The sequence below is a fragment of the Rattus norvegicus genome, chromosome 4 (genome assembly GCF_021556685.1).
Source record: "Rattus norvegicus strain SHRSP/BbbUtx chromosome 4, alternate assembly SHRSP_T2T, whole genome shotgun sequence".
In the NCBI taxonomy this organism is placed as follows: Eukaryota; Metazoa; Chordata; class Mammalia; order Rodentia; family Muridae; genus Rattus; species Rattus norvegicus.
The window spans coordinates 10,626,805-10,640,000 of NC_141537.1; the positions used below are offsets into that span (position 1 = coordinate 10,626,805).

At 44.8% G+C, this 13,196-nt stretch overlaps 1 protein-coding gene across 14 annotated transcripts in view; it reads right to left on the bottom strand.

Annotated features, from left to right (window-relative positions):
- Galntl5 (polypeptide N-acetylgalactosaminyltransferase-like 5) overlaps positions 1-13,196 on the bottom strand; it is a 52,880-nt gene that overhangs the window by 36,057 nt on the left and 3,627 nt on the right. For 4 of the 14 annotated variants that reach the window (XR_015685731.1, XR_015685729.1, XR_015685728.1 and 1 more), the window contains exons 2-4: positions 11,359-11,597; positions 6,322-6,439; positions 1,380-1,546 (exon numbers count right to left, since the gene is read on the bottom strand). Coding sequence is in view for 6 of the 14 variants with exons in the window: in NM_001025148.1 (NP_001020319.1) it covers positions 1,380-1,546; positions 6,322-6,439; positions 11,359-11,566 (493 nt within the window). In the remaining 8 variants the exon portion in view is untranslated. Of the gene's footprint in view, positions 1-1,379; positions 1,547-6,247; positions 6,440-11,358; positions 11,598-13,196 lie in introns of all 14 variants that reach the window. The other 10 variants (XR_015685735.1, XR_015685734.1, XM_087658538.1 and 7 more) reach the window with 5 other exon arrangements.

Genomic DNA, 13,196 nt, shown 5'->3' on the forward strand with positions numbered 1-13,196 from the left:
GATTCCTCTGGCCAGGAGGTACATCTGCACCTTGCACCCAACTTGAACTAGATTCCCTGTCCAGTAAGCTGCAGACATTTCAGCTCTACTGAGCAGATTAGGCAGTTTGGGTGAGGGAAGAAGCATGTACAAGACTAATATCAGATAACTTCCAAACAGTAACAGAGCAACCTAGTCACTCCCACAGGGTGGCCAGCCTGGAATGTATTTCCTTCTCAACATATCTTTTTCCTTTCAAGTTTATCATGGACTAGCTTCCTTTGCAGGCCTGAAATCATGAGAGTTGGGGATCAATCTACCCAATATTGACATCAGTATTCTAGCCCTCCTGCTTGCCTAAGATAAAGAGACAAACAACCGATGTAAAAGTCTAAGCCTGGGTAACTAAACTTATGTTCTGGTATCATTGTCCTATCTTAAAAGTAAGCACTGAGGAGTCAGCATGCACTTGTAATTGGTTTGGTAGAGTTCTTTCTGTGAAGTCCCTGAGTAAGGCCCTCTTCCTGTGTCAAGCTCTAACTTGCTCTCCATATATTCTCATTCTCTCTCTCTCTCTCTCTCTCTCTCTCTCTCTCTCTCTCTCTCTCTCTCTCTCTCCTTCTTCCTTTTTGAACAGGGTTCTCAGGCAGCTCAGAATGGCTTTACAGCCAAGGATAACCTTCTACTTTTCTGGTGCTAGGATTGCAGGTTTACAGCACCACACCCAGCTTGGGTAAAGTTGAGGGTTGAATCCAAGGCTTCGTGCATGCTCAGCAAACACTTTACCAGCTGAGCTACCAGCCTTAGCTCTCTGTGTTCTGGGGACAAAATTCCAAAAATGCCTTTCACAGAGAGCACCCTTTGGATAACTCCAGCCCTATACCTTTCCCTGCGTGCTTCCAACCCTACGTTCGTGCACAGACCTCACACGATGCGCAAGCGTTCCATGCTCACCCTGTTTCATCCTGTCTTGGACCTCTGAGGTGCCATTCCTTCCACCTAAAACCCATTTCCTTCCTGAGAAACCCTGAGTCATCTGTGCCTCTTCCACTTAGACTTCACGTCTTTCTGAAATGATCCCCAAAGCCAAGGCTAGTCCCTGTACTGACCCCACAGACCCATCATGACAGGGTCTGGATCAGTAGTAGGTCGTATTGAGTGTATCAGGGATAGCACGCCCTTCAACACCCACCAGAAACATCTGCATAAAACATACCAGTGCCAAGGCATGCATGGTGAGCATGCTCATGAATCCAGTATTTAAGGTGGAGGCAAGAGGGTCAAGAGTTCAAGGTGAGGTTAGCCTTGGCTACATGAGAGCAGACCCCCAAACAAAAACAAATGTCAAGTATCACTAGACAATAAGGCTGCCTTCCAGATGGACAGACAGTGCTACTCACCAAATTCACTCATGTCATCCACCAGAATTATCTCCTCCAGGAGATGCTTCGGGCTGAGGTTCATCACACTTGACACTGTTCGGAGCAGGGTGTTAAATTCCTCGTTATAAAAGCATATGATGACGCTGGCAGTGGGTAGATTAAATGGGTAGTGTTTCTGCTGACATCTGCATAAAAATAGAGAACCAGTCATTCAAAAGCCCCAAGTGTTTTGAGCCTTCTTCAAATGCCAGCCCTCACTTTTCCTTTCCTTACTTTAGTGAACTAATTAGCATAATGTCAGTAATGTTAAAAGTACAAAATTAACAAGCAAAATGTTCTTGAATTTTAAAAAACTATTTTCATTGGTGTGCATTTGTCTGCACACACACATGTGCATACATGTGCCTGTAGAGACCAGAAGAGGGCATCAGTACCCTGGAGCTAGGGTTAGACAGTTGTGAGTTTTCCGGCATGGATGCTGGGACTCAAACTCTGGTCCTCTGAAAGAGCAGCAAGCACTCTTTTCTTTCTTTCTTTTTTTTTTTTTTTTGGTTCTTTTTTTCGGAGCTGGGGACCGAACCCAGGACCTTGCGCTTCCTAGGCAAGAGCTCTACCACTGAGCTAAATCCCCAACCCATGCAGCAAGCACTCTTAACTACCACCTCTCTAGCCTCTCCTTAAATTCTTTACTTTTTTTTAACCTTTATTTTGTTTTGTGTGTGGGGTTTGACCAAGTCGTAGTAGAATTAGTGGATCACCTCTAAGTACCGGCAAAAGGTCGAGTTATTTTTGTGTTCACACAAGTGAAAAACAGAAGTTGAAATCTAGTATATTATTGTTTGGGGCTAACCTCGGCAAAATAAAAGGGAGTATTTCATAGGTGACCCAAGTACCCCCAAAGACTAGTTATAGGAAGACAGCGGGGATCACAAGGACATGGTGGACACCAGGCAAGCCTGAAGAGTTCGAGAGGTTAGGCAAGCACAGTCTGCTCTCAAGTGGATCTGACCCAAGAGCACAGCAATAGAGGCCGAGATAAACAAGTGGGATGGCATCAAACTGAAATCCTTCTGCGACAAAAGAAATCAACAACAGGAAGAGATAATGTTCAGAATGAGCAAAAAATACTTGCAAACCGTACATCTGACTGGGGAGTGAGAGCCAGATTGCTTATTACAAGAGCCAAAAATCAGTAGGGGCCAAGGGTATAACTCAGCTAATAGAGTGCTTATGTAACCATGGGTTAGAGCTCAGCACCATATAAAGCTATATCATGGTAGGCCCTTGAAAACTGGAGGCAGGAGAATCAGAAGTTAAAAACCATCAATGCTTACATAATGAGCCTGGACTACATAAGAGTCTGTCTTAAGAAAGAAAACAAGGGGTTGGGGATTTAGCTCAGCGGTAGAGCGCTTGTTTAGCGAGCGCAAGGCCCTGGGTTCGGTCCCCAGCTCTGGAAAAAAAAAAAGAAAGAAAGAAAGAAAGAAAACAAGCCTAGTAGACCTTTTTCAAAGAAGACAGGTAGCCAATAGATATATAAAAATAGTCAATAAAATGTTCAACAACACTAATTGTCAGAGAAGTGCAAACTGAAAATATGAGATTGATGAGATTCTAACTCACATCTGTTAAAATGGCCATTGTCAGAGTAATGAAGAGGAAGATTAGCACACCATTGTGGAGGACAGCGGGACCCAGCAACATCGCTCTTAGACAGACACTCAGGTGTGAGTCCAGCTGTAGATGAAACGTTTGCTGTGGAAGCATTATCCTGCTAGTCAAGATAGGGGATCAACCAAAGTGCCTATCAGTAGATGAATGAATAAAGTATATACACACAATGGACTGGCATTTAGCCTTAACAATTCAGGGGCAGGTGAGGTAGTTCATTGGGTAAAGAGATGTGGTGGTTTGAATAGGTTTGGCTCTTATAGATTCAATGTGGCCATTGGGAATGGCACTAATAGGATGTGTCACCTTATTGGAGAAGGTGTGGCCTTGTTGGAGGAAGTACATCCCTGTGTAGGCAGCCTTTGAGGTCTACTGTGCTTGGGCTCCACCCAGTGCAGATGACAGTTTCCTCCTGCTGCCTTTGAAGCAAGATATAGAACTCTGCTCCTCCAGCCCCAAGTCTCCCTGCACACTGCCATGCTTCCACCATGATAATGGACCGAACCTCTGAAACTGTAAGCCAGCCACAACTAAAGGCTTTCTTTTATAAGAGTCGCCTTGGTCATGTAGTCTTTTCACAGCACTAAAACATGGGACATGTCATCTGAGTTGATCCCTAGGCCTCAACATAGTGAAAGAAGAACCAACTATTATCACAAGTTGTCCTCTGACCTCCATAGCAACCAGCAGTATGTGCATATGTATAACTGAACACATATTCAAATTAAGAAAATACAAATGTTATGGGTAGGAAATTCAGTTATTCACCACAATTAGATAGATATAGAGGAGATGGAATAAAAAATAATACAGGAGGGACAGTTAGTCTTCCCCAGGGGCGTGTGACCCAAATGGTTGTCCAACCCCAAGTGGTCTATGGAGTGAGTTCCAGGACAGCCAAGCTGAGACAGGGAAGGAAACCATTGAAAACAGAAAGCTGGTGAAAATAATTGAACAAGGAGGGCAGGCATGTTCCAACGCTAACAACAGAACTTGGCAGCTTTGACCAGGGGGTTCTGGCTTTAGAGTCAAGGATACAAGAAATGGACTATGGAATCTCCCTCAGTGACTAAGGAAAGCCCCTGAAGCCAGGTGTATGGCCAGGGTGTCCCTGCACGGAGGCCTAGAAAGGACATTGTGTGGAGCTGTGAAAGTGAAACCTGGATTGCTGTGGAGACCCCAAAACGTTGGAAAAGCCAGAGTCATGGGATATCTGCTGCTAACAAGGAACGGAAGCAGCCCAAGAGAAGAGAGTGTTTTGCAGGCCTCAAAGCTGAAAGAGTTGGAGATCTGAAGAATGTTTGACGTCAGACATGATGATGAAGAGTTTGTCCAACTAGTTTTCAGTCTTGCCTTGGTCCAGTAGTTCCTCTCTATACTCCTATTCCTCCAATTTGAAATGGTAATGTATATCCTGTGTCATTATACGTTGGAAGTACATGGTCTGCTTTTTGGTTTTGATTTTATGGGGGATTATAGTTAAGAGATTACATGACTCAAAGAGACTTTAGACTACTGAGATATTTGAAGTTGGCTTAAATGCATTTGCATTATGATGTGGCCACAGCTTATGAGGCCTGGTGAGTAGAATGTGGTGGTTTACTATAAATGGCCCCCACAAGCTCATAGAGAGTAGCACTATTAGAAGATGTGGCATTGCTGGAGTAGGTGTGGTCTTGTTGGAGGAAATGGTAGCTGGGGTCAGGCTTTGAGGTTTCAGATGCTCAAGCCACACCCAGTGGAGCAATTACTTCCTGCTGCCTGCCGATCTAGATGTAGCTACCTCTTCAGCACTGTGTTTTCTTGCTTGCCACCATGCTTCCTGCCATGATAATAATGGACTAAACCTCTGAACTGTAAGCCAGCCCCAATCCAATGTTTCCCACGGTCATGGTGTCTCTTCATAGCAATAAAACTCTAAGACAATGAATATTATATATATTACTTATATATGTGCATATATAATATACATATACATATATGGGATTCACCACTTGGGGTTTGATAACCATTTGGGGTGCATATCTCTAGAGAAGACTAATTCTTCCTCTCTCAGTCACTGTTGGGTTCTTATAGCTCTTATTGAGGGGTGAGGCAAGGTATGACTTTCCCAATCCATGTTGGCATCCAACTGGTGTTTGTCTTTGTTCAAGTCTTGTTTAAGTAGCCATAATTCAACCTTTTTTTCTAGCACATAATTGTGTGATAGAAGAAAGGAAGCAAGGCAGTTGCACTATTTTAGGTCAGACTTAGAGGGCAACAATTATTCAAAAGATTTAAAAATTAAATTCATACCATGTTTATAGTTTTAACAAATTTAAATTCATTCTTTTTATTTTTAATTTTAATGCGGGGAAGGGAGACATGTAACTGAGGATGACTTTGAATTTCTGATACTCCTGCCTCCACCTCTAAGCACTGCTGGGAACAAACTCTGGGCCTCGTGTTTGCCAGGCGACAGTCCAACCAAACTCCACCCCTAACCCATTTGTTTTCCTTTATTATGAGTCAGTTTCACTGTTCCATTATTTGCAAATACTCCATCTCTTGAGTGTTCCCAATCACGAGTGATGTTTGTGTTGTACAACATCACGAACTATGGCTGTACGGCTGGACACTTTCCATTGTCATGGAATGTGGCATTACCGGAAAGTTCACATTTTCCTCTTAGCTAATAAAAGTTGATGTTCTTTTCCAGGAAATTATTGGATTATTAAATGATATCTAAAAGGCATCAACAAACATAATCTGAACAGAGGAACCTCAGAAACACTGTGCTAAGTGAAATAGGCCAGTCCTCCATTTTCGTTTGCTTTTGCTAACCTGACTGGGGTGGTCAAATTCACAGACACTGAAGTAGTTTGGGGGTCACTAGGGTGGGGGAAAGGAGGGGTGTGAAGTTTCGGTTCAGGCAGTGCTGTGTCTGCTCACCAGTGTGGCTGTGCCTAATTGTCTTCTGGAGAATTGCTAACAGAGTAGTTTTATGTGCATTTACCCCAATTAACACATATTACTGAAGGCAAATGGAAAATGGAGGAGACCTTGAAGAAAAAGATATCCAAAGCACTGTCTGTTGGGAATGAATGCTTTGGACAGAACTGAGTAAAAACTCTCAGGGGACTTATTTAGCGCCTCAGAACCTTAAGAACCTATCCTGCCAATGAGGAAGGTGGTCTTTACACCATCGTAAAGAGTCTTGGCACTGCTCAACTTACACTTAAGAAGAGGAATCTACACTACGGGGTCTCTAGTACGCTAAGGTCAAAGGCCGATTAGTGGGAGGACACACATTTTGTTCCTGGAGTCTGGCACCTGTCTCTCGATGCCCAGTCTTCTACTGGTAATGACATTTAATCCATATCGACTCAGTCCTTGGATAAGCTCTGGATCCGAAAACATAGCCCTGTCTGCAAGAAAGGGAAATTTGAGTCACATTGAGTAGACTAAGTGCTGTCATGCAGATGTACCCAAAAGCAACCGCATCCTGAAGTTTCTGAAGCAGTCATTTTCTTGGACTCTAAACTAACCCCAGATGACTAAGTTAAAGGTGAAAGCCCAAAGACTCTTTGGTAAAATCTTATCATTAATTTTAGATGGAAGAAAGACACTGAGCCCTGAATTAGTTACTTAGCCTGCTGATGGGCCAAACACTCCCACAAAAGCAACCTAAGTAGTGAGGGCTCTTTTGACGCACAGTTCTAGAGGGCCATTATGGAGGGAGGGCACTGCGGCAAACGCCTAAAGTGCTTAGACACCTGTATCTGCAGTCAGTGCGTAAAGAGCAAAGTGCTCAGTCGCTTTCTCCTTCCTATGCAGTCCAGGAAACGGTATCACACATAAAACTTACAAATATATGTATATATACACACATAATACACATACACACATTCATGCATTCATGCATGCATACATATGCATGTTCATAAATTCATTCATGCATATACAATGTACATGCATTCATACATACATGCATACATACATATGTGTGTATTCCTGTGTGCATACATATGAGTATTCATTTGCACATACATGCATGTATGCATTCATACATACATGCATTCATTCATGCATACATACATAAATGCTACTCAGGAGCTACAGAGGCCTCGGGCTGAAACACAAGTAGTCACAGATAGAACATCAGCAAACCTCCGAGGTAATAAAGTCATTCTCCCTAGCCCAGGAAAGGGCTGCGGGGAAGGCAGCCTAACGACAAAGCAGGACAAACCTCTGCAGTACTTGCCCCAAGGCCTTTACCCTCATCCTCACCCTGAGGAAGAAAGCAGCAGCACTATTCTTGCCCCACCTGCTGGTGTCAGTGGGACCAAGCAGAACCTAACACACTCCAATGGTCAGCAGCAGGCGATGCGTCCTCATACTCCTGGGTGGTGTCAGGAGACTGATCAGGGAGGAGCTCCACCCTTATCTTGTGCAAACAGGTGAAGCTGAGCCTGCCTGATGTAGAACTGTCTGCTGTACTAGAATGTTGAGCCTCTGCCCCACCCCCTATGACAGCAAGGTGATCATCAGGGTGGTGCCAGATAGACTTCTGCTTCCCCTTGCCTCATATGGGATCCAGTGGGGGTCCACTTTCATCTGGCGACAGTGGCTCACACACAGCAGTGTGAACCATAACAGCTAGCATTTTACTTCTCTCTGAACCTGGTGCTGCTGAAGACCAGTGCACAGTTGAGCCTTTCAACCTTGGTGTTAAAGGGGCCCAGGAAGAGAGGAGAGACAGGACAAGCTGAAACTGCCCAGTGACAAGCTTGTTGAAGTCTGTGCTCCCGTTAAACGGGAACTAAAGAGGAGCTGAATTCTTTTTTAAAAAACTTGTTATTGATACGTTGTGAATTTCACATCATGCACCTCAATTCCTCTCATCTCCCTGTCCCTTCATATCTGCCCTGCACCCTGGCAACCTCTCCCCACAAAAGAAAAACAAACAAAACCAAAAGCCTTGCTTTGAAAGCTGTAGTGTGTCTCCATGTGTCCCACAGTACCCCTTGTGTCCACATTCCTTTACTTGCAAATGTTCAATGCAATGAGTCATTGATCTGGTTCAAGGCCTCTGGCTTCTGCTACACTATCAATACTGAATTCCTATCAGGACTTCTCTCAGTTACTCTGTGTCATGGAGATCCTGTAGCTTTGGATCTTCAAGATCAACCCCTTTATACACTTCAGTGGATGATAGATGGAGTAGCTGTTGGGGTAGGCAGACTCAAAGCCCTGGATCTCACTGTGAGCATGGGTGGTAGCTGAGTGGGTCACCCCACCAACTCTCCTGCACCCATGCCACCAGGGCAATCTCTCCAGCACTGCCCAGGATAGTTCACCCAAAGCCATGATTGGCAAGGGGCAGGCAGTTCTCTCACTTTCATGCTCTCAGGGTCACCAGGGCCAGCTTTACTGTGCTGCCCAGCAAGGTATGGGGCCTGCTCTCCCAAGTGATGCAGCTGGTGAGGGACAGGGCCAGCTCTCCCGCCCTCATGACTGGATGTGAGGGAGATCCAACTACAACATCTGTCACCCCACTGATCGCCAGTGTTGATTCACTTGATCTGCCTAACGTACCTCTCTCAGCCTTCCACTGGCCTCCTTCTGAAAGCCACTTCTTTCTCTGAATAGAGGAGGACTGGTCCTCAGTCAAGGGTCCATGAGTAGACACATTCCCCTGCTAGAACCTCCCAACGAACTCTCAAGGGAGCTGAGTCCTTATGCCATGTGTCTACTACAAGACAGTTCACACATACCACATAGGCAGATGGGGCGGGGAGGGGCATCTTTCATGGAGTGGGCAGAACACATGTACTTACCTGTTCCTTCTAACAGAGGGCAGAAGGGACCAATAGAAGCATTCTTGGATTCCATACCTGTACTTAATATTGCTGAAGGGAATCAACACTAACACATTACTAGCTTATACGTGCTACTGTTTATGGTCTGTTCTGAGGTAATTCTGTGCTAGCCGAAGGCTCCTGGAGGAGTATAAGATTGACATCAGCATCAACTAACTACATCCATTGTTTACTCAAACCCAGGCACCCACAGAATGCGTGTGCATGGGGGTGGGGAGGGTGTGCAAGAGGTGACAATGAGACACAGACATAAAATCTCAAAAATGTGGTCAACCAGTTCAATGAGAACGCCAAGACTGTACTCCAAATGACTGAAAGCCTCTGTCCCTCCCCCAGCATGATCTATGAGCTGAAGATGTGATGGGTGACAGACCTTCAGACTACTAATCCTCTCCCCTCTTAGATCACTGGTTTCTGAATAAAGTGAAGTTGTAGGACTCAGTTTTTGCCTTTGCTCATTGTTTTTTGTGAGTGAGATACACTAAAATCCGGTTTTGCTTACACTTACACCTTATTGAAGGGGACCTGCTTGAAATCATGCTGTGACACCTCTCAATATCTTTGATGTTCAGGATCCAATAGAAAATGGCATAACAAGAAACAGGAATGTCCCAAATGGAATTTAAAGGACAGTCAGCAGGTGCCAACACTGAGCCGAACCAGTTGGACCAAACTCACCAGGATGTTAAAGTAGCACCAGAAGCAGACAGAAAAGGGATTGCTCAGCTAAGGGACAGCAGTTACAAAAATAACCAAAAGGAGTTATAGGAGCGCCAATTACCTTAAGTAGAGTTAAGGTAAGTATGAAGTAGTAGTTAAAACACACTGAGGGCAGAGCCTGTGGACTTGAGGTCAAATCAATTGGATTGGTGTGCTACGAACAACGGAGGGATGGACTAGAAAGAACGAGATTTTCAGGGACCCAAGGTGTAACTAGAAAGCTAGCCTTGTATTACAGGAGTCACAGGAGGGAAAGAGAGAACGCAAGGAATGGGATAACATGTGAGCAAGTGGGGTCGGATGCTGCAGAGGGCTGCTCCGTGTCCTACTCTCTGCACGCACAGGCTGTCAGCACTGCTCCAGAGCAGCACCAAGCCCAGGACACAGATCTGATTTTTCAGCATTTAATTATATCTGTATTGCCCCCTTCATCTTTTAGGGTGTATTTTGTTAGACCAGGTCATCCGGTCAACAGCTGGGATCTCAAGGAAATAACAGAGTGAGAGGGCCAAGGCCCTCTGGTCTGCTCTGTCACTGTGGCAACAGTGATTGGGGTGATGACTAACAGCATCTCCGACCTACTCCCAGGTCATGAACTCACTCAGCTCAGAACAGGGCCTGGCATACAGTAACTGTTCCCACAAGACTCAACCTCAACGGGCTTGTTTTTATTTCCTTAATGCCACAGAGAGGGAAACGTGATGGTTATCAGCCTGTCTTTGGAGTTTTGTTTGTTTCTTATACATATCTAAGTATATAGCCTAGGCTGGCCTGGATATCTAAGTGTGTAGCCAAGGCTGGCTGGGACCTGCTATGTTGTTGACCAGGCTGGCCTTGAACTCTCAGAGACTTGCCTGGCACTGCTTTCTGAGTGCTGAGATTAAAGATGTGTAAATCAACACCTGTCTAGCATCCAAGGATAAATGGGAAGGATGTCCTTTTCCCCATCCACAGAGATTTCCAGGGAAAAATTCATTGGCTCATATTGGCTCCATGGCCACTCTGGAGGTAATTAACTAAGGCCAGACTAGTGAGGTCAAAAACTAAAATCTAATTCTTACTGCAATTATGTGAAGGAGAAATATTTTCCGGACAATTCCAGGACAGGGGAGACTGGGCAGATGAGTCAAGAGGACTCTGTGTGTATCTGTGGATAGACGGATTGAAGGCGTCTTGAAAGTTGAGGGTTTGTCCTGACCAAAATTGTTAGCCTATTGGATGGTACTCTAGAGTGTTCAGCTGCTGAGGGAGGCTGGCACCATAGTCGAAGCAATAGAAACCATGGGAGGTGACGTAGGGAGCACGGATCTTACAGCAGTGCATGTGGGGGAGAGGAATCCCCAAGAGGATGTGACACTGACTATCTACAGATAGGTTAAACTGTGCGATACCAGAGCTGCTGGGCGGCAGTGCACACGGATGCCTTTGAGGTCGATAGGTGGGAAACGACAGGGGTCATGTTTCTATTGGACCTGTTGGAATTCGTTTTTATGCAAGTAAGAAAGCTGCCTGAAGCAAATATAGCAAACACCATAGAAATAAGAAATATAGGTGGTAGTACAGAACCTAGTGAGTCCTGGGTATATTATATCCATATGAGATATTTTATAGTTTGAAAGTTAAATTACCTGAAGGAGATCACTCTTATTCTCCTAAATACTGAATTTCTAATATGTGAACAGAAATATCACAATTTGTCCCTAGATATAATTCCAGTTTTCCAGGTTCATCTGCATCAGACTTACCATTAATGATGTCCCCTTTGAGAATTTTCTTTGAGTGGCTGGCTTGCTGGTACACATTTTTTCCAAATGACCTATTGTATAGGAGTTTCTCAGTTTCTTTATCCAGCATGTCCTCTTGTTCAAGGTGCAAAAACAAAAGTAACATAGCCATCCAGAGCCCGATGGCCAGGAATCCACAGATTAAACACTGAATTATGATATTTTTCATTGTTGATTTCACATTTTTAAATTCCAATTTCCTAGGCAAGATCATTGTAAGAGAACTAAATTAGATAATGATGGTTTTTAAATTTTCCACTTGGATTAAATTGTGTTTTCAGTGTTTGAAAAACAATCATTTTGATACTTTTGAATACAAAAAAATTTATCTCTTTTTCTGTCACAAAAATTCTTCGCACATATATAGGATCAACATCTAGCTAGGTTAGTATGAAACAGGCAGCTAGTCCTTGCCCTAGCCCTTGAGCAAACAGCTCAAGGACAGGAGACTACACAAAGGAGCACTGTCATGTCTTATCCAGGCCCAACCCTTGGAGAGAGACACAAGCCAGACAGAAATGGAAAAGCATTCGGTCACGCTGAAGAGAGGAGTGCGGAGGGACCACTGCCCTACTGCTGAGGGGACAGCATGGACTCAGTGGTTTGGGTTCTAAGCAGTGAAGGCAGAATAGGAGTGCCTACCCTAATGCACATGTACATGCACACGCATACACACACACACACACACGCATACACAAACACACATGTAAGCATACACACACAAGCACACACACATAAGCACATACACGCACACACACGCATACACATACAGAAGCACACACACACACAAGCACACACACATACACACACACAAGCACACACACACATAAGCACATACACACAAGCAATATACACAAGCACACACACACAAGCACACAGAGGCGAGCAGAGCATAGTGTAATTTGCAGAACATGGTGAGTGGTGTTCCTGATGAAGGCCGCTCACTTGCAGCCAATGAGTGGGTAAACCTCTGAGCAAACGATGGGCAGTGTCCAGCAGCTCTGGCCTGAAAAGGCAGAGCCTTCGAATTCTTAGTGCTGGCTCCTGAAAAAGCTCAGCAGCACATGTGGCAAAAATGCTCTCATTAGCAGAGCCTGCCAATGCACACGGTGTTCTGTGATACAGTGTATTGAGAAATTTCTTTCAAAGTCTGCACACATGTGTTTGTATCCTTGCTTTGACTCAACTGTGCATAAAAACAAAGCTAAACACCCTTGTGGGAACAGACTGGGGACACACATGCAAGTGAGTCTGTGCTTTGTTTCGTTTGTTTTGTTTTTTAAGACAAGGCCTCATGTGGGCCAGGTTCACCTCAAACTCACTTACTAGGCAAGGGTGGCTTTGAGCTCATACTGCTTCTGCCTCTCCCTCCTGAGTGTTGAAATTTCAGGTATAGGTTACCAGGCCTGATTTTGGAAGGTACTGAGGGCCAAATCCAGGGGACTGTATGCTAGAATACTAACTGAGCCACATCTGCAGACTAAGCACACGAGATTTTAACACTCTTTCACCACAAGGTTATTGGCCTCCTGTCATAGTTTGGAAGGAGAGAGGAGGCCACAGCCTGAGTGGGAAGGGAGAAGATTGTGAAGCAGAAACTGGCTGAGCTGCTGCTGGAGCAGCTCAGGGCTTGGAGTGAGCTGGGCCTTGGCAAGGCTACACATGCAACCCGAAGAGTGGCTCTCCTCACTCCCAGAGTCCAGAAAGGCCCAGTCAGGATGAGGTTGAGAACTGCTGTTGTAGGACTTCCCACAAATGCCAGCTCCTCGGCAGACACCTTGACGATGGCCTCGTGGCCA